The following is a 22,156-nucleotide window of genomic DNA, read 5'->3' on the forward strand; positions in this document are numbered from 1 at the left end:
ACAGCAGCCGGGCAGCAGGATGCAGCTTTGACCCCACCCCCAATGGGTATGGCTCCCCTCCCACAAATACAAGTACCATGGTGGTCCAGTGGGACCCCTGTCCTTCTGCCCTAACCCTCCAATGGGAAGGGCCTGGGGGTCCATTGGATCCCTCCCCCCCCACACACAAATGCAGACATCCTGGTAGTCCAGTCCCCCAATGATCAGTACTAATAGTATGCAAATTTATGCGCGTTTAGCTGATCATAGGGAAGTTAATTCCCCCTCGCTGTTCTGATGATATTTTTTCCCTCATTATTTGGAACAGCGTGGAAAACTGATCTGCCCACTTGAGCTGCTGTTGAAAAGGTGTGAGGCAAATCTCTTCCCTTCTGTGTACAAGTTATACGTAGATGGAGCACTCATTTACTGGCAGACCCTATGGGAAGAATGTATTTTGTAAACCACCTTGTCTTGTCTCGTAAATGAGGCGATTTAATTCTAATTAGTTGTACCGACAGGTGTTACAGTACATGGAAAGGAAGGGCTTTTGTACTTGACTGATCTCTTTTCAGTAGCTTCTCAAGGCGAGTTTTATTCCCCAGAGAGTTTACAGTCCAAGTAGAATGGAATTGGCCATTAACCACACAAAGCATGGGTACTGGACACATTGTATGACAAGTGACAATCCTCTGCAGCATGCAGGTGGGGGTGGGGAGGCTGACAGCCCACGGAACTAGAAAAGCCTGAAACAGTCTGCTACCTAAGGGAACCATGAGGAAGCAGAACTTGGCTCCCGGTCCCAGATCATAAGCATTGCCATTCAACGTTGTCTGATTCGCATCAATTCCCAGCGAGAGGGGAATTTAAGAACTGGTAGGATTCATATCCCCCCTCCCCTCTCCGCCCTAAGATTTGTGTCCAGAACCCCCCCCCCCCCCCCCCCAAAATCGCTACGCAACAAGGGTATCTGACCTCCTCCCCTAAGTACCCTCCGCGGAACCCACAGCAAGAGCCTCACTCGAGCAACTCTTTTATCAGAAAACCAAATGTATTACCATACATTACGGCCCATCTTGGAGCTGCGGAATTCCTGGGTGTCAGAGGCCAGTATGGAGCTTTGATCCATAAGTGCAGCCCGTGCTCTTGCCATGCAGGAACCGTCTCGCTCTCTTGCCGAGCGGGACAACTCCCTTTTTAACATCCACAGCTACAACAGCTCCAGCGCTGACGCGACAGCAAAGACAGCGGCACCCCTCCCCCCACCAGCTCACTGCCCTCATGGGCAGAAAAGCGACTGATCCACACTCCCGCCCTCTGGTTCTACTGTATATTAATCAGGTACCAGTAACATTTAAGCCTCTTCTAAGTTTGGTGAACTTTAATAGTGGGAAGGTCAAACTTTGACCTTTAGTTCAGTAAATGTTGGTACACACTGACCCACGCTCCTGAAACAAAGGGGGGTTCGTGCTCCATGGGGGCTGCTTATGACTGCTGCAGCCCTAGTCCCGTCAGCCTCCTGCGTCACGGCGTAATATGGGGATGTCAGTAGCCTCCTTGTGGGGTACAGGGCAAGGTGGCACAGCGCCATATTATCTCCAGCTGCTGTGCACCGAGGCCCTCTGCCTTCCCATTAGCCATCCACACAAAGCGTGGGTAATGGACAACACCATATGACAGTGACTTTATCAGTTGAATAAAGACTCTGCATGCGGCCTCCTTTCTGTGCTCACAAGTTGCTTCCCAGAGGGGCCTGTGAGGCCTTGTGCCATGCAGCTGTGATGCTACTCTGATTTGGACCTTGTGTTGTGTCTTACATAAGTACATAAGCATCGTCATGCTGGGACAGACCAAGGGTCCATTGAGCCCAGCACCCTGTCACCGACAGCGGCCAAAAGAACAAGCAATTTGTCACGCCCATCCTAGAAATACTGTATTCCCTTGTCCATTCAATAACATTCTATGGCATTTTCCTCTAGGAAGCCGTCCAACCCTTTTTTGAAGTCCGCTATGTTAACCGCCTTAACCACCTTTTCCGGAAGAGAATTCCAGAGTTTAACTACGCATTGAGTGAAGAAAAATTTCCTCCGATTTGTTTTAAATTTACCACACTGCATCTTCATCGCATGCCCCCTTGTCCTAGTATTTTTGGAAAGCGTAAACAGACGCTCCACATCAACCCGTTCCATTCCACTCATTATCTTATAGACCTCTCTCTCCTCAGCCACCTTTTCTCCAAGCTGAAGAGCCCCAGCCTCTTCAGCCTATCCTGATAGGGAAGCCGTCCCATCCCCTGTATCATCTTTGTCGCCCTTCTCTGCACCTTTTCCAATTCCACTATGTCTTTTTTGAGGTGCGGCGACCAGAATTGAACACAATAGTTGAGGTGCGGTCGCACCATGGAGCGATACAACGGCAGAATAATATCCTTATTTTTGTTTGGGCTATAGGCTTCAGGAAGCAGGAATTGTCTGTTTCTGTAAAATGGTACATATATCCAGCAGCAGTATATAAATACTAGTATTGATATCAAAACTAGCAGTTTCCATAATTCACTTTACTGGCAGAAATGTACAAACACCGTAGCTGCTGTTCTGGGAACATTTTGCATAAGGCCATCAGTACAAGGTGCCCTAGATGAAACTTGAATCTTTCATCGACTTGTCAGTTAACTTTCAGACCCTTGTCACTCCCTTCACCAAAAAGTTTAATTATACTCGGTTGACTACCTCCAATATTTCCCCCTCCCAAAAAAATCCTTTTAAAATGGAAAATTGGGCCTCATACTGTAAAAAGCTAGCCTTTGTCATCCAGTGGCACGGACCCTTCTGGTAATAACTAGGAAAAGTATCTATTTTTATCTGGTGCCGTCTTTATGGAATGCTCTTCCTTTGGAAGTTCGTGGGGAGCAATCGCTGAGAAAATTTAAGTGACTAGTAAAAGCTCACACTTTTTTTTTTTTGTGCTTTTGGCACCTTTCCCAGGGGGTTGATGGGATTCGAACCTTTACCTGATTTTTATCTGTTGTGTTTTTGGTATAAGTGGTTTGTGTTTTTTTTCTTTCTTATTGTATTGTAATTCTTGGTGTGTTATGGTTTGTGATTTTAATATTGTACACCGCTGGGTTTTTGTTTTTTTTTGGAAAACGTTGAGCAGTATAGCAAGTTTAATAAACTGAAACTTTCTAAACACCATTTACTTGGGTAAATGAGCTATTTGAAAATTGTCCTCCTTCACTCCAGGTAAAATGTGCTGAGGTGTGGCTTTCAGAATCTAGTGCTGTGTTTTTACTGCTACCAGACCAAGTGCTACTGTACCTGGTTTGCTATTCAGAGTAACCGATTTTGTGTCCCTCTTCCCCCATATATAAGACCTGAATTCTAATCGAGCCTTTCTTTTTCAATAATAACTTTGAAGGTGGTCAGTGCAGCAGAGCTAAGGTAAGGTTATGAAATTTGTAGTGGGTGAATCTGGGATATTCTGTTCCTTACACACAAAAAAAGAAGCAGAACACCTTATGCAAAGAAACACAAGCAGCAAAAGAAAGTAGGGTAATGCAATGAGCCTTTTTTTTTTTTGAGGGGGGAGGATCGCACCCTGACTCTGGTCTTGCTGCTCATCTAATGCTGTATTGTATGTGTCTTCTGCCTCCTGTTGGGGAGAGGAGTGGTGATATCAGGGCTGTGAGGGAAGGTGTAGGAGAGAGAACTTTTTGCTGAGCAAAAGCAGCAGCGGTGGGTTGGGGTATGGGGGGAGGGGGAGGATTCAGCTCATTCAGTTCAGCTATGTAACCTGCCTCCCCTACTCCACTGGAATTTATTGCTTTAGTCTGCCAAAGAGCTACACTAGCCCGGACAGGATCTGTACACAGAAAAGACAATGCACCACAGTATCTGCACACACATCCTCTGTAAATGAATCTTATACAGTATAATACAGACTACCTACACATAGACAATTAAGACTTAGGTCAATATTCTGTGGGACTCCTCTGCGTATGAACAGATCTAATCCAGAAAGTCCTGCTCAACTGGTCCATACTCAGACTTTCAGCAGCATTTTTCTATTCAGAGTAATGGAAGGAAGAGGTGGGAAATAAGTGAAGACATGGCCTGGTCGCTTCTGTCAGGAAAGACTTGGCTACTCTGTCCAGCCAGGTGAGCAGACAGTCTAGATATACTTCATTCCAGAGAACTACATCAGTCCCAACCCTATGCAGTACAATGTCATGTAGGCAGTTGTTGTAGTAGTTATGTGAGGCATATTTTCAAAGCACTTTGGGAGGCTAAGTTCCATAGGTTTCTATGGAACTTTGGGAGGCTAAGTGCTTTGAAAATGAGCCTCTAATTAGTCTGTCAAACATTTAATTTATTAGAATTGTTCATTTTAATTTCCCCATAACTCTTTGAAGTTCCTGAGCAAAAGTTTCACAATTGTCCTTGCACATAACTTAGATTGGATCGGTCCATAGTGATGGAGAAAGCTTTTGATGATTTAACCCCTAACATCTAGGTTTCTAACCAGATACCTTTGTTTTTTTAATATATGGTCCTTTTATTTATCATTTTAAGCAAACAATTAACACAAGTAAATCCACTTGTTAAAATACAGAGCATCAAACACTATTTAGAAGAATCAAGGAAATAAAACTTATTTCCTATAAAAGGACAAGAAATCATTTTAACTTTTAGGTTAAACCACAAAGAAAACAATGGGGTTTGGACTAACCAAACCTGCATAGAGAGCAATTAAAAGGAAAAAAGAAAACTGAGGAAAGAAACCAGCATGATAACCCCTGCTACTTAAATATTACTCTGTCCTTAGCACTGCTATCTGGAGCAGTGGAAATACTCTTCCAAGTCCAAGAATGATTTTAACTGTTCAGGTGCAAAGAAGATATTTCGCAGAGAGAGAAAAGCGTTCCTCCTTACTTGTGTTGCTTTAGATACATCTAAATAAATCCAGACTTTCTGCCCATAAAATAAGTCACTAAAGGGGTCTTTTACTAAATCGTAGCTCAAGTTATCTACCACAGGGCCCATATAAATGAAATGAGGCCCTACTGCAGATAACTCAAGCTAAGCTTTAGTAAAAGACCCCCTAAGGGCTCCTTTTACAAAGGCGCACTAGCGTTTTTTAGTGCACGTTAAAAATTAGCATTTGCTAAATGCTAAGACATCCATTATATTCCTATAAGCTGTTGAGCCCATTAAAACGGGCAAAAGAAGCACCGTCAAGAAAGCGGTCGGAGCCCTGCCGGGTGCAGCCGAGCCTCCGCCCAGGAAAGTCCCAGAGGGAAGCGCCGGCTCCCAGCCCGGCCTGCATTCACAGCGGCGGCAGCGGCGGCTGCAGCTGATCGGACCTGTCGGACTGTGCCTCGGAGCCGCCGTCGGACGATCTCTGCCGGTGCTCGCCGGTCACCCGCAGCTGTGTTCCTGCCTCTAACAACGTCAGGAGAGGTTTGACGTGCCGCGCATGTGCAGAACACCTGCGCTGTTCTGCGCATCCGCAGCACGTTGGTCACTCTTCATTTATATAGTAGGATGGGCATCTTAGCGTTTATCGCATGAGAATCTTTAGGGAGCACTAAAAACCCTAGGGTGCCTTGTAAAAAAAAAAAACAACCTCCCCCCGGCAATTTCCTAAATAAACATAACCAAAAAAGGTTAGGTTGCTCTCCCTATCACGTCATCCGTAGAGGTTTCTCAAAAAGGCAAACATAAGTCCAAATCTATATTTTCCCTTTCCCTTTCAATGTTTTTAACTAAAAGGTTTTTGCTCAACTGCAGCTTCTTTGCTTGCAGCTGTTTCACCAGGTGGTTTACTTGGAAAATTAGGTAAATAATAACCCCTATTAACTGGGGGAATACGTTCAGAGAAATAATGCAAAATGCCAAATATTTCTTAAAAAGCATCGCCTGGAGTCATACCCACAAACCTGGGGAAATTCAGCAAATGCACATTTCACGTATGGTCCTTTTTATGTGGAAAACGTTTAGCTGCACACGGAGGGAGCTGGATTATGGTGGTATAAGACAGGCTTTTATAATGTAGCTGGGTAGCATGCTATTCATTATTATGTTTGCTAAACTTGTATAGACAGCTCTATCTACACAGTTTGCCGTGTGGAATCTGATCTGAAATTGTGACCAAATTTGGATATTTAGTGGCATCTTCAGCTGGATCAGAGCTTCTAAATATCCAGTTACTTTAGTTGCCTTGGGGCCCTTTTACTAAGCTGCGTAGGTGCCTACATGCGCCCAACGCTAGCCAATTTTGAATTACCACCCGGCTACCGTGTGGCCCTTGCGGTTATTTCATTTTTGATGCGCGTCCGCTACGCATGCCTTAAAATGATTTTTGTTTTCTGGTGGTAATTGGCATTTTACGCGAGTAGACCATTACCGCCCAGTTACTGTGTGAGACCTTACTGCTAGGTCAATGGCTGGCGGTAAGGTCTCAGACCCAAAATGGACGCATGGCAATTTTCATTTTGCTGCACGTCCATTTTCGGCAAAAATTTTAAAAAAAGCCATTTTTTACAGGTGTTCTCAAAAATAATTCTGCGTGCACCCAGAACATGTATCTACACTACCGCAGGCCGTTTTTCAACTCCTAATTAGATATCAGTGTATATATGGTAATTCATAACTAGAAACTATTAAAGTAATTTTTTAATATAAGATGTTTTTTCCTGTGCTTTTTACATTTGGCTTTTAGAGCCATAGATTAGCATTAAAGCAAGAGCTAACCTTGAGAGTTTACAGGTTCCCGCTCATCCTGTGGTAATATGCACATCTTAGTAGAGGGATAATGATTTTGTGCTTTTTATCATGGATTTTGTATGGGAGTAAGTTATCCCAGTGAAGAAGTATCTTAGAAATGACTTTTGTAAGATCATATTAATTGGCTGAAATACTGATTAGTGCCCCTGAGAGAATAATAAAGAATTTTTACAAAAATTAAAAATGCGTCTGTAATCGCTTATGGCCTCTTTTTTTTTTTTTTTTTTTTTTTTTTTTTTTGTAGGTGTGGACGAAGTAACCATCATCAACATTCTAACAAATCGCAGCATTGATCAAAGACAGGATATCGCCTTTGCCTATCAACGGAGGACGAAAAAGGTAACTAGGAAGACTGCAGCCCTTTGGTTTTTGTAAATCACTTTGAGGCGTTTGTTTGATAGGTGGTAAAAAAAAAAAAAGCACCTTAAACTAAACTAGCCGAGGCTCATTCTCTACAACAGGAGTTCTTGGCACTTCCAGCAGTAGGAGTGTATACAGGCAAGAACATTTCAATTAACCTTTTCATAAATTCTGAGGTGTGTTTTGGTTTTAAGTTTTGCACATTTCCTTCTTAATAGGGAATTTTTACAGCATACTAAGTTTGATTTAATGCACACTGATAAATTAAGGCTCATTAACTTAATTAGTGTGTTAAATCAATTTAGCTTGCATTATATTTAAGGTATAGTAGTGAACGGGACATACACTACAAATGCATACCCCTATCCAGTCAGATTGAATAACTAGGGTTGGCTTGGTGGCTCCAGGGCCGCTGAGAGACTGAACCGTGCTTGGAGCAGGGCTGCTGCCACCCCCCACCCTCAAGTTGCTGATTGCTGCCCCCCCCCCCCCCCCCCCGATCGCTGCTGCTGCTGAAATACCTTGGCTGGCGGGGATCCCAGGCTCCGCCAGCAGAAGACATCTTCATCCTCCATTACTGACTGCCTGCCCCTGCGGCTTCTTTTCCTCTTGGGGCATGCTCAGTTTCAAAAACGAGCATGTGTGCCTGAGAGGAAAAGCAGCGCTTAGCAATGGGCAGAAGAGCAGCGCTGGAGGAAGCTCCGGGTCCTCCCAAGCCTCCAGGGGGGACCCGGCACCAGAGTTCTCTCTCCTGCTCATGTCTGGACGCGATCACTCGGGTCCCGTCAGGAGCAGGAGAGAAAGAGAGACCCTAGCACCGGCCTCCCCCCACTCTCGGCAGCCCTGGGTGGCTCAGTAGTGCTGCTTTTGTTGGAAGCAGGGGCGTAGCTATGGGTGGGCCTGGATGGGCCCAGGCCCACCCAGTTTTGTCTCAGGCCCATCCCCACCTTCTCCCACCCCCGTCGTAGCGCTGCCTCCTCTCCTGCACTTCACGGTCTCTGTTTCCCACCCTTGCGGCAGCGCTTGCAATTTGCTATTGGTGCTGCCTGCCTGACAGCTGACAGACGCGGCGCGACGTCCTCCTGCTCCGGGGCCTTCCCTAGGCTGCGTTGATTCAACTTCCTGTTTACGCAGGGCGGATTGCACGTGGCAGAGGGAAGGTCCCGGAGCAGGATGTCGTCGCGCCGCATCTGTGAGCTTCAGGAGGAAGAAGATGAGAATGTCTGGACATTTTAAAAGCAGCTCCCTGCAACCCATCTGGTAAAACTCCAGATCCACACAATGAAGATTGTCTGTTGTGACCTTGAAGTACACGCTCTGTGCTGGAGGATAGTTTACGGTAAGCAAGTTATTGCAGGCTTCTTGGCCACTGGCCTTCGTATGAGGTGGCTGTTGCTAATACCAGCTTCAGGGTTTGTGTATCTCAACGGGGGAGGGGACTCTTATCATTTCATCTAAGAACACAAGGACTCTTGCATCTTACTAAAAACGTGAGTATTAATTAATTATATGGTAAACTCTTTAATTAGGTGGAGGGTTGCCAGACAGAGTTGATTCAGTCATGGGTTTGCAGCATTGCATGCAGTTGCTTGTAGTTCTGATTTCTCAATTGCATTCTCTATGAAAAACAAGCTCCCTGAATGCAGTAGGGTAAACCCAAGACTGGATCCACCCTGTTGAACAAATCTGGAGCCAGTTGCAGCTCCAGTAAGTGCCTAGAACTGAACACAAAAACAATGACGTAACTCTAGAAAAGCCTATACCATGTTGAGTTGCAAGGGAGCAGATGTAAGGCCATCATGTCTGCACACTCTTTAAGCATTGTTGTATTCCAAGCGGTGTTTTTCATTTCTCTGTGAATTTTCTCATCTTGACATAGCAGGAATATAAACTGTGGACAAACTGCACTGTTTCAAAAGCATGCAAGCAAATTCATGCAAAGGCTATTTGTACCGTTTTTGCCAGATCCATAAATATGGTGTGAAGTTCTTCATCTCCTGGATGCAGTCACAACTCTTGTGTTTGCTGGAAACAAGCTTGTGACTCTTACCAAACTGAGTCTTGCAAGAAGTAGGAAGATTCCTCAACTTGTTTATATTTGCCCAGTAATTGCAGGTGGCGCACTCCCATGCTGACAGTCTGCTTTATGGAACTAAGCCAGCAGCTGGACAGTTCTCCCTAAGGCAGGAGGCTGTGCTCACAACAGAGGGAGAAAAAAAACACTAGCCAGTCCCTGGGTGGACTGTGTGCTTGACTATTCGTTGGGTGAAAAAAGATTTCCCTCCGAGTCCTATTTGTTTTGAAGGTATTTCCATGTGACTTCCTCGAGTGTCTCCTTTTTGATGCTGCTTTTAACTCCTAACCCTTATTCACTTGTTCAGAACCCTTATTTTATCATCCTCACTTTAATATTCCCTTATCTCTTGTTTGTCCTGTTTGTCTGTCCTATTTAGATTGTAAGCTCCGTCGAGCAGGGACTTTTTCTTCATGTTCAAATGTACAGCGCTGCGTACGTCTAGTAGCGCTTTAGAAATAAGTAGTAGGATCTATAGAAAGGATGGTAGTGGGGGTGGGGGGGGTCCTTACTTTTTCACTGGGGATCCTAAGGGGAACAGGAAGATTGCTTTTCCAGGTCCTAGTTTACTGGACATTATCTCCACATTTATCAGTGTCTCTCACACTTTCTCGGAACTCTGTTACTTTGAAGAAAGCCACAGTCCAGAGTGGCATTCTTATTAACAGGTACAAACTTAGATTGTGAGCCCTTCTGGGTCAGGGAAATACCCAGTGTACCTGAATATAACTGACCTTGAACTACTACTTAAAAAGGTGTGAGCAAAATCCAAATAAATACAACTAGTTAGAGCCTTATAACCAACCACAAAACTGGGCAGGGAGCAATATTATATACATAATAAAAACATACAATGAAACAATTTAAAAACTAATATCAACGGCGATAATACAAGACAGCAACATTAGCCTCAAAAATACACATACATGAAGACCAAAGCCAGCCATGGAATAACAGCACTTGTTGAAATAGCCATGCTTTCAACTTTTTTTTTTTCTTAAATCGAGACCATTCTTGACTGCTCTCAGTCCCTGTAGCAATGAATTCTGCTGTGCTGGAACGGTCACTGAACAATGTCTCGGCCAACTGGAATTGTCGAATGGAGAGTAACTGATGGGAGCCCTCAGAATGTAATGAGCACATTGGTCTATAAATACACAACACTTTAAAATACTGAGGAGCATCACCTTTCAGTGCTTGATGAATTTGAGTTAAGATCTTAAATGTCACCCTCCATACAACCAGAAGCCCATGTAATGCTGAGGGAGAAATATGATTAAAGTGAGACACCTCCAATAGTAAATGTGCAACAGCATTCTGGAGTATTTGCAAAGCCTGTAACAGAATTTGGCAATCCAAAATAACAAATTACAATAATCTAATTTCGATATGACTAGAGTCTGCAAAACAGATCTAAAGTGCAGTTTAAGAATGCACCCTAACCCCATCCTTGACCTGTTTTTTCTTGGATGGCAATGGATCAATGACCATGGGGCTCATTTTCACAAGAGAAAAAATGTCTAAAAAGTGACATAAAGCAGCATTTGGATAGTTTTTCTCACAAAAACGTCCAAATCTGTATTTTGAGAGAACCTGTTTTGCAGACATTTTTCTTTAAATTGTTCTGCAGTTTGTCCAAATCACAAGGGGGTGTGTCAGTGGCATTTTGGGGGCAGGATTAGGGCATTCCTAACACTTGGATGCTTTATAGCCATAATGGAACAAAACAAACGTCTAGGGCTGAAGCTTCAGTGTTTTGGTCTACTGTTTTTTTTTTTGTTTGTTATTAGAATGAATAAAGCATAAAAGGTGCCCTAATTGACCAGATGACCACTGGAGGGGATTGGGGAAGATCTCCCTAACTCCCCCAGGGTCACTAACCCCCTTCCATCCCCTAAAAATGTGAATAAAAATATTACCTGCCTTTGACAGCTTCAGATTTATTGGCCAGGTCTATTAGAGCAGCAATCAGATCCCTGGAGTAGTCTAATGGTCGGTGCAGTGCGCTGTAGATGGGTAGACCCAGGCTCATACCGCCCCCTACCTGTTACATTTGTGATGGAAACTGTGAGCCCTCCAAAACTCACCAGAAACCTATTGTACCCACATATAGGTGCCCCCTTCACCCATAAGAGCTATTGTACTGGTGTACAGTTGGGGGCAGTGGGTTTTTGGTAGGTTTTGGAAGGCTCAGCAGACAAGATAAGGGAGCAATGGTGAGATGTGTACCTGGGAGCATTTATATAAAGCCCACTGCAGTGCCCCATAGGGTGTCCCTCTGCTCTCTAGAAAATAGCCATTTTTGAAAAAAACAATAGACTGTTTCAAAAATGGCTATATTCCCCACTTGAATTTTAGATATTTTGAGCAAAAAGTCCAAAGTTGGTCTTAGACGTCATATCAAAAATGCCCCTCCATGTGTAAACTATGCATCCAAGAGGTGAGAAAAATCTGATTTGCTCTTAACTTCTCAACACTTCAGGACAGCTCAAAACTCTAGACCTACCGATCACCAACTCCATTTTAGCAAAAGTAATATCTACATCCATTGTTCGATAAAAACCAAACATTCAAGTAACTTTCAAATGTTTTCATCTATGCCTGATAAAATTGGAACAAAAAAATTGTATATCGTTGTTTTAGAATCTGTAATGCACTTTACAGCTAGCCAGATAATAAATCAAATAATACAGCTAAAAGAGCTGGGTGAATCAAAGAAATGAATAAAGGTCATCTGTTGTATTTCACAAACATTGGATAAAAATCCAAACCCAGAAGATGTCGGTTATTCTTGTTTCCTTTGTCCTCTTTCTGATGGGACTTGTTTCTCTGTAGTTACTCATTCAGGATGCCTGGTTTCTTCTGGGACTCTGTGGATCCTCTGACTAGACTCCCTTTTTGTTCTGTCTACAATTCTGTTGAACAGCAATTCTCTTGACCCTGGAAAATACTTCTAGGCACCTCTCAATCGCTCTTCTCTCCACTGAGGGATTTTCAGTCTGATAGTCTTCCCCAGTGTATAGCTTTGAGAGGGCCTTTTACTAAGCTGCGTAAGTGTCTACGTGTGGTCAACGCGTGCCAAAATATTTACCGCATGGCACGTGTGGTAATTTCAACTTTGGGGCACATCCGATATGTGCATCTGAAAAATAATGTTTATTTTCAGACACGCGTATCGGACGTGCGCCAAGTTACTTTTGATGTGCATAGGTCATTACCGCCAGCATACCGCATGAGGCTTTACCGCTAGGTCAATGGCTGGCGGTAAGGTCTCAGACCCAAAATGGACGCACGGCAGTTTTCATTTTATCGCACGTCTATTTTCAGCAAAAATTTTAAAGGCATTTTTTACAGGTGCGTTGAAAAATGATTCTGTGTGCGCCGAAAACACGCGCCTACACTTACCATAGGCTATTTTTCAGCGCACCTTTGTAAAAGGGCCCCTGAATATCCATGAAGTTCTTCCGTAAACATCTAAGGGGGGAAGTTATCAATATGGGCCACTGTTATGACTTGTGGCAAAATAACCCATCTTGCTAAAACAGCACTACTTGTCATTTAAAAAAAAAAAAAAAAAGAGGTCCTTGCTGTAGCCACATTGCGTAGGCCAAATTTTATCATGTTGTTTAGATTCCCATGTCATTTGAAAAAAAAAAAACTATCAGCGGTCAGTATGACTAGTGTGTACTACTTGCACCAGAGTGCGTTCTGGGGGTCTTTTACTAAGGCGTTCTGGTGTTTTTAGGGCACGTTAGAGAGGCGCGTGCTAAATGCTAAAGACGTCTATATATTTCTATGGGCGCCTATTTTTAATGTGTGCTAAAAACACCAGCTTGCTTTATTAAAAGACCCCCCTCTGTTAGCAGACACACATAAAAAAAATTGGGGGGATTTTTTTTTGTTTGTTTTTCTGCTTAAAGCAATGTGAAATGATATGCAAACTATCCTTGTTTCCCATATTTCAGTGTTTCAAATGAATACACATCCCTATCCCTATTAACTATTCTACTGGAGTAACTTTTTTGTAGCTTGTTTGAGAGTGGAAATAGTTATGGATGGTTCTGTAAAAATGAATCACTTCCAGTACAGCCTGTTTGACCTTTTAATGGCAGCCACACTATTTCATTCAAAGCTTTAAAGACCTTCTACACAAACTGTCAAGGATTGAACCTGTTGTAAAAATGTCCCTCTATCTGAGAGGCAGAATGGTCTTTAGGAAACTTGCCAAATAATTCATGCTTTCTTTTTAAAGGATCTCCCTTCTGCGCTAAAGGGTGCTCTCTCCGGTCACTTGGAAGCTGTGATGCTGGGGCTGATGAAGACCCATCCTCAATATGATGCTTCTGAACTGAAGTCTTCCATGAAGGTAACAAGGTCTCTTTTGGCAGATATAACTCAAGATTTGCATGAAGGAGCCCATTTGGTCTCCGTTTCATGTAATGTACAGATTACAAATTTTCAATTTACAAGAATTATATGAGAATCTGAGTCCTTAAACAGCCAGTAGTTTGTGCCCCCTTTGAGATTTTGTACAAGTGAAGACCCAAGAGGATCATCGACAGATCCCAGTGGAGACACTAGGGAGAAGTGGCTGGGTTCAGTACGGTAAGTTGGAGCTTCATATTAGTGAGCGGCCATGAAAAGACTAAGCAGCAGAATAGTGGACAGGGAAACAGGAGAGCCTACCTAAAGCAAGCTAGTGAGTTTTTTTTTATATTAATCAGTACACATCTAGAAGAGGTTTGGACACTGATAAATTAATAATTTAGATTAATACGACATAGCATTCAAACACATCCTTGCTCACAATTATATGTCATGGACATGTCTGTAATCCTTTCTTGTGTAGATGACCCATTGTTGGTTTAAGTGGTGCCAATATTTAAAGATTTGTTGTCAGTATACAATTTTGGCTTATTGTATAGAATACGCTTTACCGAATTTCATTTCGGCGCCAAATTTTTAGGTGTGATATCTTAGAGTCTAGTCCTACGTGTGTACATTTGAACCCAAGCTACGCTGTGTGTACACGCACTGCAGATACGCTCTGTGTACATTAAGTGCATATTGACAGAGTGGCGCTTAGGTGGAATTTTGCCAGTTATGAGTGTATGTGGCACGCATATGTTCCATTATTGTAAATATTTACGTGGTTAATCGGCTCCCAAATGTTTTTTTCATCTGTATTGTAGAATTACCCTCTCTGGGGGGCAATTCTTTAACTCTGCAGTCCAATTTAAGTATCCTGAGGATGTTTGGTGAGAGCCTGTTTTATAATGACAGGTTCCATTATAGAATACCAGCACAGCTCGATATTGTTACCCCTAACAGTTAACACACCCATAGACCTGGCATAGCTTCAGTCATACACGCACCCTACACTATTCTGTAAGTTATATGCATAAGTAGGTGCTAAGCTCATGTGTGTGCTCCCTTGCGTTTAAGCACTATGCCATTTACGAGGGCCTTTCAGAGTAGCACTCAGGCACCCTGCCAGCACTGACATGCTTAGGCGTACACCTACCTGAGAGAGTGCAAATATTCTGTAAATTTACTTGTGCAAGGGGCGTGTAAATGCAGGTGCTCAGTTACAGAATTGCCCTTCACATGTATATGTATAGTGGTGATATTTACTTTTTCATACATTGTTGTATCCCACTATTATCCCAAAACAGGTTTCGATTCAATGTGACATACAAAGTACAGTTTGATGAAATTATAACATGTGGCACCTGGGTCTGTATTACTTGCACAAGGGCCTAACCTACCACTGCTCTATTCTTTCTCTACATCTGACTGCCTATGCTTATTTTCGAGGGTCATGGATTTGATATACCACTTTCTGTTGCACAACCAAACCAGCTTAACATTTATTATCTGCAGGTACTTTCTCTGTCCCTAGTGGGCTCACAATCTTTTGTACCTGGGTCAGTGGAGGGTTAGGTGACTTGCCCAGAGTCACAGAAAAGTAAATTGTAGTCCTCTAGCACCTACTTGTATGTTCATGTATAGTAAGGTAATACATATGCTGTTCTGTATGCTCAAGTGACTCATAAATTTGTTCCTGAATGTCCAGGACTACTATTTGTGTTTTAATCTGGCAGATGTGAGGACCAGCTGGGTAAATATCACAGCCAGAGCCTGCCTCATGGCCTGTTACAACCAGCTTTTCTTTTACAGCTAGTGCTATCCTGTTGGCATCAAAGGGTGACTTTTGATGTTGTGGTATCCTGTTGGCACCAGAAGGGTGACCTTTGATGTTGTGGTGTTTGGCCAGATAGAACAATTGAGCATTTTTGATTGTAATTATAAGTTACAGGCTATTGTGTGTGATTATCAGTAATAACTTATGCAGGGCTGTCAAAAGGCATTGTTTAGTGAAAAGGGGCATTTTAATCTGAAGTGCTTTGTCAGTTATTAGAGAAAGCAGCCAGCCAAGCATAGCCTGAAATATATTGAAGTTAGAAAAAGTAGCAGCAGTTCATCAGCGTGAAGCATCTCATGTAGTGGCTTTGTCCAGCTGTCTTCATGCACGTAGCGGAGACCCTCTCTGTAATTCAGACTTCCTGAAAGGTGGTAAGCTGTATTTCCACTTAAGAAAAATAAGACATCTTCTAGACTTGTGCAAGGAGAAAGCCCTTAACATACGTGGTAGGAGAGCAGGGCTGGGCTGTCCAAGGAAAAGAATTAGTGTTTATCCATGGTTACATTTGAGGGATGGTCAAGCAAAGCCACACTACTTATCATATTGAAAAGAAAATAAGGGCTGATATTGCTTGACTGACCATATAAGAAACTCTACTTCAAATCATAAGCCATTCCATACAAACATTCACAGATTCTTAGTTTGTGTTATGCTGGTGAATTTAGTGAATGCTTTATGAGCGCATATGCTGCCCTCTGCTGTCTCTTTCCTGGTACTGTATCCTAAGAAAATTCTGTTTCATGCTGTTTTTTCCTCACCCTGCTTCTTCACGGACTCACTGATTAACAAGACCACGCCAGTTGGCACTTCCCTCTTGGTGGTGCCCTTCTGCTTGTGCATTCTGCATGTGATTGGTGCTGTTTACCTTCTTTGTGCTGTAATATCTCTCTATATAAAACGTACCTCCAACGTTCTAATGAAGTCGGAAGCCTGAAGTAGTGTGTAATTGTGTAGATCGCTGTTTGCCCATGAGTGTCTGCCCCGCCCTCACGTCACAGCATGATGACGTCGAGGGCGGACCAGTGACACTCACCGAATCGCATCGCTCGCCCTATGCACGTCACACGCAACAGCTGACCAACCACAGGTGGGAGGGCGGGAGAACAGCGGCGAATCGATGCGGCAGGGGAGACAGCAGATTCGCCGGGTGCCTGGAAAGGGGGGCACGGCCCAGGGAGAGAAGAGCATCGGTGGGGGCAAGGGAAAATGGAGAATCGCTGGGTGGCTGGAGGGGGGCCACAGGAAAAACTAGAATCACTGGGTGGCTGGAGGGGGGGCAGGGGAGAGAGGACAATCGGTGGGTGGCTGGAGGGGGTCAGGGGACGGAGGACAATCGGTGGGTGGCTGGAGGGGGGAGCCGGGGAGAGAGGAGAATCACTGGGTGGCTGGAGGGGGAGCAGGGGAGAGAGGAGAATCGCTGGGTGGCTGCAGGGGGGGGGCAGGGACAGAGCAGACACACTCGCACGCAGCAGTCTCACTCTGGCACAAACACATTCACTCTCTCTCTCTCTCTCTCTCTCTCACACAGTCACTCTCACACACACTCTCAAACATACTCCGACAAAAACCTTGCTAGCGCCCGTTTCATTTGTGTCAGAAACAGGCCTCATTTACTAGTAAGTACATAAGTATTGCCATGTTTCCAACAGTGGCCAATCCAAAAAAGTACAAAACATTTTATACTGCTTATCCCAGAAATAGTGGATTTTCCCCAAGTCCATTTAATAATGGTCTATGGACTTTTCCTTTAGGAAGCCTTCCAAACCTTTTTTAAACTCCACTAAGCTAACCACCTTTACCACATTCTCTGGCAACAAATTCCAGAGTTTAATTACACGTTGAGTGAAGAAAAATTTTCTCCGATTCGTTTTAAATGTACTACATTGTAGCTTCATCGCATGCCCCCTAGTCCTAGTATTTTTGGAAAGCATAAGCAGACGCTTCACATCTACCCATTCTACTCCACTCATTATTTTATAGACCTCTATCATATCTCCCCTCAGCTGCCTTTTCTCCAAGCTGAAGAGCCCTAGCTGCTTTAGCCTTTCCTCATAGGGAAGTCATCCCATCCCCTTTATCATTTTTGTCGCTCTTCTCTGCACCTTTTCTAATTCCACTATATCTTTTTTGTGATGCGGCGACCAGAATTGAACACAATATTCGAGGTGTGGTTGCACCATGGAGCGATACAAAGGCATTACATCCTCATTTTTGTTTTCCGTTTCTTTCCTAATAATACCTAACATTGTATTTGCTTTCTTAGCCGCAGCAGCACACTGAGCAGAAGGTTTCAACGTATCATCAACGACGACACCTAGATCCCTTTCTTGGTCCGTGACTCCTAACGTGGAACCTTGCATGACGTAGCTATAATTCAGGTTCCTCTTTCCCACATGCATCACTTTTCACTTGCTCACATTAAACGTCATCTGCCATTTAGACGCCCAGTCTCCCAGTCTCGTAAGGTCCTCTTGTAATTTTTCACACTCGTCCCGCGATTTTAACGACTTTGAATAACTATCAGGCTTATTTTCGAAAGTGATCGCCGGCAATCTTCGACATAATCGGGAGATGGCCGGTGATCTCTCAAAAGTGGCGAAATCCATATAATCGAAAGCGGCTTTTTTGACACCATCGCCGCTTTCCCGTCGCCGTGCCGGCGAAAGTTCAAGGGGGCGTGTCGGCAGTGTAGCTACCAGATAGGCGGCTTTCGCGGATAATGGAAAAAAAAGCGGCGTTAATCAGTATTTCGCCGGGTTTACTTGGCCCTTTTTATGACCAAGCCTCAAAAAGGTGCCCCAGATGACCACCGGAGGGAATGCGGGATGACCTCCCCGTAGTCCCCCAGTGGTCATCAACCCCCTCCCACACTAAAAAAATAAAAATAAAACCCTTTTTTTTACCAGCCTGTATACCAGCCTCAAATGTCATACCCAGCTCCCTGACAGCAGTATGCAAGTCCCTGGAGCAGTTTTTAATGGGTGCAGTGCACTTCAGGCAGGCAGACTCAGGCCCATCTCCCCCCCTACCTGTTACACTTGTGGTGGTAAGTATTGAGCCCTCCAACCCCCCCCCCCAAAACCCACTGTACCCACTTGTAGGTGCCCCCCTTCACCCATAAGGGCTATGGTAGTGGTGTAGAGTTGTGGGGAGTGAGTTTTGGGAGGGTTGGGGGCAGGGCCGTGCCTAGGGTCTCTGGCGCCCCCCTGCAGACTATCAGTTGGCGCCCCCCCCCCCCCCCCCCCCCCGGTGAAAATGATCGCTCACCACTTGCCACACTGACAGGAATTGTCAGCAATATTCTTAGAAACAAATTGCTATACATTGCAAAATAAGATAGCAGATGTAAATTCTCAAAGTGGACATATTCCAAATGCTATTTAGACAAAAATTAAACTGAACCCCCAAGATGCCAGACTCTGCATACAATGCAACACCACAGAAACAGAAAATGTCCCCTAGTACTGTGCAAAATATAAAGACTGCAGATGTAAATTTGAAAAAAACTAACAAGAACCAATCACCACTTTACAAATTAACAAATAGAAATAAAACAAATATAGAAAATAAAATAATACCATTTTATTGGACTAATACATTTAGCTTTCAGAGGCCAAAACATCCTTCCTCAGGTCAATACAGTATAGTGCTGTTACAGTATCCTATCCTGACCTGGGGAAGGGGGTTTTGTTCTCCGAAAGTTAGTCAAAATGTATTAAAATTAGTCCAATAAAAAGATTACCTATTATAAACATTTATTAACACAGCTACAATACTACTGTATCCTAAAGCAAAAAAATAAAAGTAAATATTTTATTTACAGTTTGTTGTCTCTGGTTTCTGCTTTCCTCATCTTCTTTTCACTGTCTTCCTTCCTTCCATCCAGCATCTGTCTTTGTTCTCTCTCTGCCATCCAGTGTCTGCCCTCTCTGCTGTCCCCTTCATCCAATGTCTGCCCTCTCTCCCTGCTCCTTCCATCTACATCTGCCCTCTATCTCTGCCCCTTCCATCCACCATCTGCCCCTGTCTGCCCTCTCTCTCCCCCTTCCATTCACTGTCTGCCCTTTCTATCGCTTCCATCCACTGTCTGCCCTTTCTCTCTGTCCGCTCAATCCACCATTTGCCCTCCCTCTCCCATCCATCAAGGTCCCTCTCACTCCCCCTTCCATCTAGGATATGTCCCCTCTCTCTGCCCCTTTTTTTCAGCCCCCAGTTCCAGCCCCACTATCCCACCAGTCCCCAGTTTCAGCCCTAGCCCTTTTCTCCCACCAGTCTTGAGCTTCGGCCCCCAGCCACTTCTCCCTGTCCCCTTTTCAGCCCTCAGTTTCAAACGCAGCCCTTTTCTCTCACTAGTCCCGAGCTTCAGCCCCAGCCACTTCTCCCTGTCTTCTTTTCAGCCCCCAGTCCCCACAGTTTCAGCTCTTGTCCCTTTTCAGCCCCCAGTCCCAGTACTAGCCCCCTTATCCCACCTACCCTCCTTTTCAGCCCCCAGTTCCAGCTCCCTTCATCCACATGCCTTGCATTAGGGCCTCCCCTTTCAGCCCCAGACCCCATCTGGGCTCCCCTCCCCATCCCCTTCTCCCATCTGGGCTCCCCACCCCATCCCCTTCTGTCATCTGGGCACCCCACCCCATCCCCTTCTGCCATCTGGGCTCCCATCCCCTTCTGTCATCTGGGCACCCCATCCCCTTCTGTTATTTGGGCACCCCTCCCCATCTGTCATCTGGGCTCCCCATCCCCTTCTGTCATCTGGGCTCCCCTCCCCATCCCCTCCCCATCCCCTTCTGTCATCTGGGCTCCCCATCCCCTTCTGTCATCTGGGCACCCCTCCCCATCCCCTCCCCATCCCCTTCTGTCATCTGGGCTCCCCTCCCCTCCCCTCCCCATCCCCTTCTGTCATCTGGGCCCCCATCCCCTTCTGTCATCTGGGCACCCCTCCCCATTTGTCATCTGGGCTCCCCATCCCCTTCTGTCATCTGGGCTCCCCTCCCCTCCCCTCCCCATCCCCTTCTGTCATCTGGGCTCCCCTTCCCATCCCCATCCCCATCCCCATCTGCCATCTGGGCACCCCTGATCCGACCCGACTACCAGCTCTGTCGAGATGACAGCGGGTGGGGGGGGGGGGTGCTCCGCTCCCGCTGCTCCCACCCTACCTTCTTTTAAAAAATAAATCAGTAAAGCGGCGTGGCAGGCAGCGCAGCTTCGCGTCTGCCCTGCTTGTAAAACAAGTAGATCTCCTCGTCGGGCCTTCGCTCACTGGGTCCCGCCCTCGAGGAAATAGGAAGTTACCTCAGAGGAGGGCGGGACCCAGTGAGCGAAGGCCCGACGAGGAGATCTACTTGTTTTACAAGCAGGGCAGACGCGAAGCTGCGCTGCCTGCCACGCCGCTTTACTGATTTCTTTTTTAAAAGAAGGTAGGGTGGGAGCAGCGGGAGCGGAGCACCTCCCACCCGCTGACACCCGGGGCGGACCGCCCCCACCACGCTCTTGGTTCCCTCAGTGTCCGCCTTCTTCTGACGTCAGAAGAAGGCGGGACACTGAGGGAACCAATGAGTGCAAGGGAAGGGAGACGTCGGCAGCGCTTTCACCGACGCTGCTGCAGCCTGCGACCGAGGTAATTTAAAGTCCTCGGTGGCGCGGGGCGAGGGTAAGCACCGCGGTGGCGCCCTCCAGAGTGGGCGCCCCCCTGCGGCGCTTACCTCGCTTACCGCATCGGCACGGCCCTGGTTGGGGGGCTCAGCACCCAAGGTAAGGGAGCTATGCACCTGGGAGCTATTTGTATATATTTTTTTTAATTTTTATAAGTGCCCCCTAGGGTGCTCGGTTGCTGTCCTGGCATGTCAGGGGGACCAGTGCACTACAAATGCTGGCTCCTCCCACGACCAAATGCCTTGGATTTCGCCGGGTTTGAGATCGCCGGTTTTGTTTTTCAGCGATAATGGAAAAAAATGCCGGCGATCTCAAACCCGGCGAAATCCAAGGCATTTGGCCGGGCTAAACCGTATTATCGAAAAAAAAGATGGCCGGCCATTTTTTTGATAATACGGTTCCGGCCAGCTGTTGCGCCACCGCCAAAATAGATCGCCGGCGATGTTCGATTATGCCCCTCTTTGTGTCATCAGCAAATTTAATTACCTCACTAGTTACTCCCATCTCTAGGTCATTTATAAAAATGTTTAAAAAGCAGCGGTCCCAGCTCAGACCCCTGGGGAACCCCACTAACTACCCTTCTCCATTGAGAATACTGACCATTTAACCCTACTCTCTGTTTTCTATCTTTTAACCAGTTTTTAATCCACAATAGAATACTACCTCTTATCCCATGACTCTCCAATTTCCTCTGGAGTCTTTCATGAGGTACTTTGTCAAACGCCTTCTGAAAATCCAGATACACAATGTCAACCGGCTCACCTTTATCCACATGTTTGTTCACCCCTTCAAAGAAATGTAGTAGATTGTAGAGGCAAGATTTCCCATGTTGAATATGCTCTGTAATTTTGTTCTTAATAATAGTCTCTACCATTTTGCCCAGCACCGACGTCAGACTCACTGGTCTATAATTTTCAGGATCTCCTTTGGAACCTTTTTAAAAAATTGGCGTTACATTGGCCACCCTCCAATCTTCCGGTACCATGCTTGATTTTAAGGATAAATTACATATTATTAACAATAGCTCCGCAAGCTCATTTTTCAGTTCTATCAGTACTCTGGGATGAATACCATCTGGTCCAGAAGATTTGCTACTCTTCAGTT

General features: G+C 45.1%; 1 protein-coding gene across 1 annotated transcript in view; it reads left to right on the top strand.

Moving 5' to 3' along the window:
* The window catches only part of ANXA2 (annexin A2), an 81,596-nt gene that overhangs the window by 30,189 nt on the left and 29,251 nt on the right, over positions 1 to 22,156 (top strand). Inside the window, exons 4-5 of the mRNA XM_030188451.1 lie at positions 7,009 to 7,103; positions 13,451 to 13,564. Of these exons, the coding sequence (XP_030044311.1) occupies positions 7,009 to 7,103; positions 13,451 to 13,564 (209 nt within the window). The remainder of the gene's footprint in view (positions 1 to 7,008; positions 7,104 to 13,450; positions 13,565 to 22,156) is intronic.

This window comes from Microcaecilia unicolor, chromosome 1 (genome assembly GCF_901765095.1).
Source record: "Microcaecilia unicolor chromosome 1, aMicUni1.1, whole genome shotgun sequence".
NCBI classification, from domain to species: domain Eukaryota; kingdom Metazoa; phylum Chordata; class Amphibia; order Gymnophiona; family Siphonopidae; genus Microcaecilia; species Microcaecilia unicolor.